Genomic DNA, 2,123 nt, shown 5'->3' on the forward strand with positions numbered 1-2,123 from the left:
GTGTCCCCACACCTCCCTGCGTCCCCCCCGGCGTCCCACCGCGTCCTCGCTGTCCCCTCCCGCGTCCCAGTGTCCCACCGTGTCCTCGGTGTCCCCACGCCTCCCTGCGTCCCCCCCCGGCGTCCCACCTCGTCCTCGGTGTCCCCTCCCGTGTCCCCGTGTCCCACCTCGTCCTCAGTGTCCCCCCCGGTGTCCCCCCGCGGCGTCCCACCTCGTCCTCGCTGTCCCCTCCTGTGTCCCAGTGTCCCCTCCCGCGCCCCCGTGTCCCACCTCGTCCTCGGTGTCCCCCCCGCTGTCCCACCTCGTCCTCGGTGTAGCCCAGGACGCCGGCCATGGGCCCGGCCGCCGCCTTCTTCACGGCCTCCTTGATCTCGCCGTAGGTGGCCGGAGCGGCCAGGCGGCACGTGAGGTCCACGACGGAGACGTCGGCCACCGGCACCCGGAACGCCATGCCCGTCAGCTTCCTGCGGCACGCGGGGACGCGGTGACGCCCCGGGCACGTCCTGAGGGCGCGGGGACGCCCCGGGGACATCCCACGTGACCGGGCAGCGCCCCAGACCCGCCACCGACCCCTCTGAGATGCCACCACCGCCGCCAGCTCCTGCTGTGAGGGTCCTCATGGGGGGCAGGTGGCACCGCGGGTGACACCTCAGAGACACGGTGACACCCTGGGGACATCCTGAGGACGTGGGGACGCCCCGGGGACATCCCATGTGCCCAGGTGGCACCCAAGACCCGCCACCGACCCCTCTGAGATGCCACCACCACCAACAGCTCCCGCCGCAGGGGTCCTCAGGGGGGCGGGTGGCACCGCGGGTGACATCTTAGAGACACGGTGACACTCTGGGGACATCCTGAGGACGTGGGGATGCCCCGGGGACGCCCTGCACCCGCCACCGACCCCTCTGAGATGCCACCACCGCCGGCTCTTGGGACAGCTGCGGGGGTCCCCACGGGAGCGAGCGACGCTGCAGGTGACGCACGGTGACACCCCACGCTCGCGGTGACGCCCCGTGGACACCCCAAGCGGCCAAGCGACACCCCAGACCCGCCACCGATCCCTCTGAGATGCCACCACCACCACCACCACCATCCCCCCAGCGTGACCACGGGGCGCCCATGGCAGCAGGTGACGCTACGGGTGACAGTTTGGGGACACCCGGGGGACACAACGACACCCCGGGGACACCGTGACACCCCGTGGACACCCCCCACGTGGCCAGCGACACCCACGACCCAACAACGATCCTCCCTCCCGGCGCCGCCAGCTCCGCAGCGGTTCCCCACGGGGGCGACGCGGTGACGCCGGGGGTGACGACGCGGTGACGCGGCCACCCACCCGTTGAGCTCGGGGATGACCTTGCCCACGGCCTTGGCGGCGCCGGTGGAGGCGGGGATGATGTTCTGGTGGGCGCCGCGCCCGTCGCGCCAGGCCTTGGCCGAGGGGCCGTCCACCGTCTTCTGCGTGGCCGTGTAGGCGTGCACCGTGGTCTGGGGACAGGCGGAGGCGGCGGTGACATGGCGGGGACGCGTTGGGGACGCGGCGGGGACATGGGGGGGACACGCCGCACTCACCATGAGGCCCTCGACGATGCCGAAGTTGTCGTGGATGACCTTGGCCAGCGGCGCCAGGCAGTTGGTGGTGCAGGAGGCGTTGCTGCAGGGGGGGGTGACAGGCGGCGGCGTTGTCACCGTCACCGTCCTCGGGGCGGTGGGGACAAGGGGGGACGGGAGGGGCCTCACCTGACGACGGTCATGGAGCCGGGGTCGTACTTGTCCTCGTTAACGCCCATGACGAACATGGGGGCGTCGGGGGAGGGGGCGCTCACCACCACCCGCTTGGCGCCGCCCTGCAGGTGGGCCTGGGGGGGGACACAAGGGGACGGGGGGGGACACGAGGGGACGTCGCTGTCACCTCCCCCCCGTCACCTCCCGACCCCAACGACTGTCGCCTCCGGCCCTGGGGACCGTCCCCGCGCCCCCGCGGTCGCCCCCGCGCTGTCACCCCCCCCACACACACCCCGTCCCCCCCCCCTCCCCTGGGACTTGTCACCTCCCTGTCACCGCAGCTGTCCCATCGCCCCCCACGCCTGTGTCCCTTGTCACCCCCCTGTCCCTTGTCA

The 2,123-nt window shown here is 72.8% G+C and overlaps 1 protein-coding gene across 1 annotated transcript in view; it reads right to left on the reverse strand.

Moving 5' to 3' along the window:
• LOC112967134 (glyceraldehyde-3-phosphate dehydrogenase 2-like) overlaps positions 1-1,915 on the reverse strand; it is a gene marked incomplete at its 5' end in the record, with an annotated part of 4,083 nt that extends 2,168 nt beyond the window's left edge. The window contains 4 exons of the mRNA XM_026067934.1: positions 302-464; positions 1,340-1,491; positions 1,576-1,657; positions 1,744-1,915. Coding sequence (XP_025923719.1) covers positions 302-464; positions 1,340-1,491; positions 1,576-1,657; positions 1,744-1,915 — 569 coding nt within the window. The remainder of the gene's footprint in view (positions 1-301; positions 465-1,339; positions 1,492-1,575; positions 1,658-1,743) is intronic.
• Positions 1,916-2,123: the final 208 nt, after the last annotated feature.

The sequence above is a fragment of the Apteryx rowi genome, unplaced genomic scaffold, assembly GCF_003343035.1.
Source record: "Apteryx rowi isolate R43461 unplaced genomic scaffold, aptRow1 scaffold_2649, whole genome shotgun sequence".
Lineage (NCBI taxonomy): Eukaryota > Metazoa > Chordata > Aves > Apterygiformes > Apterygidae > Apteryx > Apteryx rowi.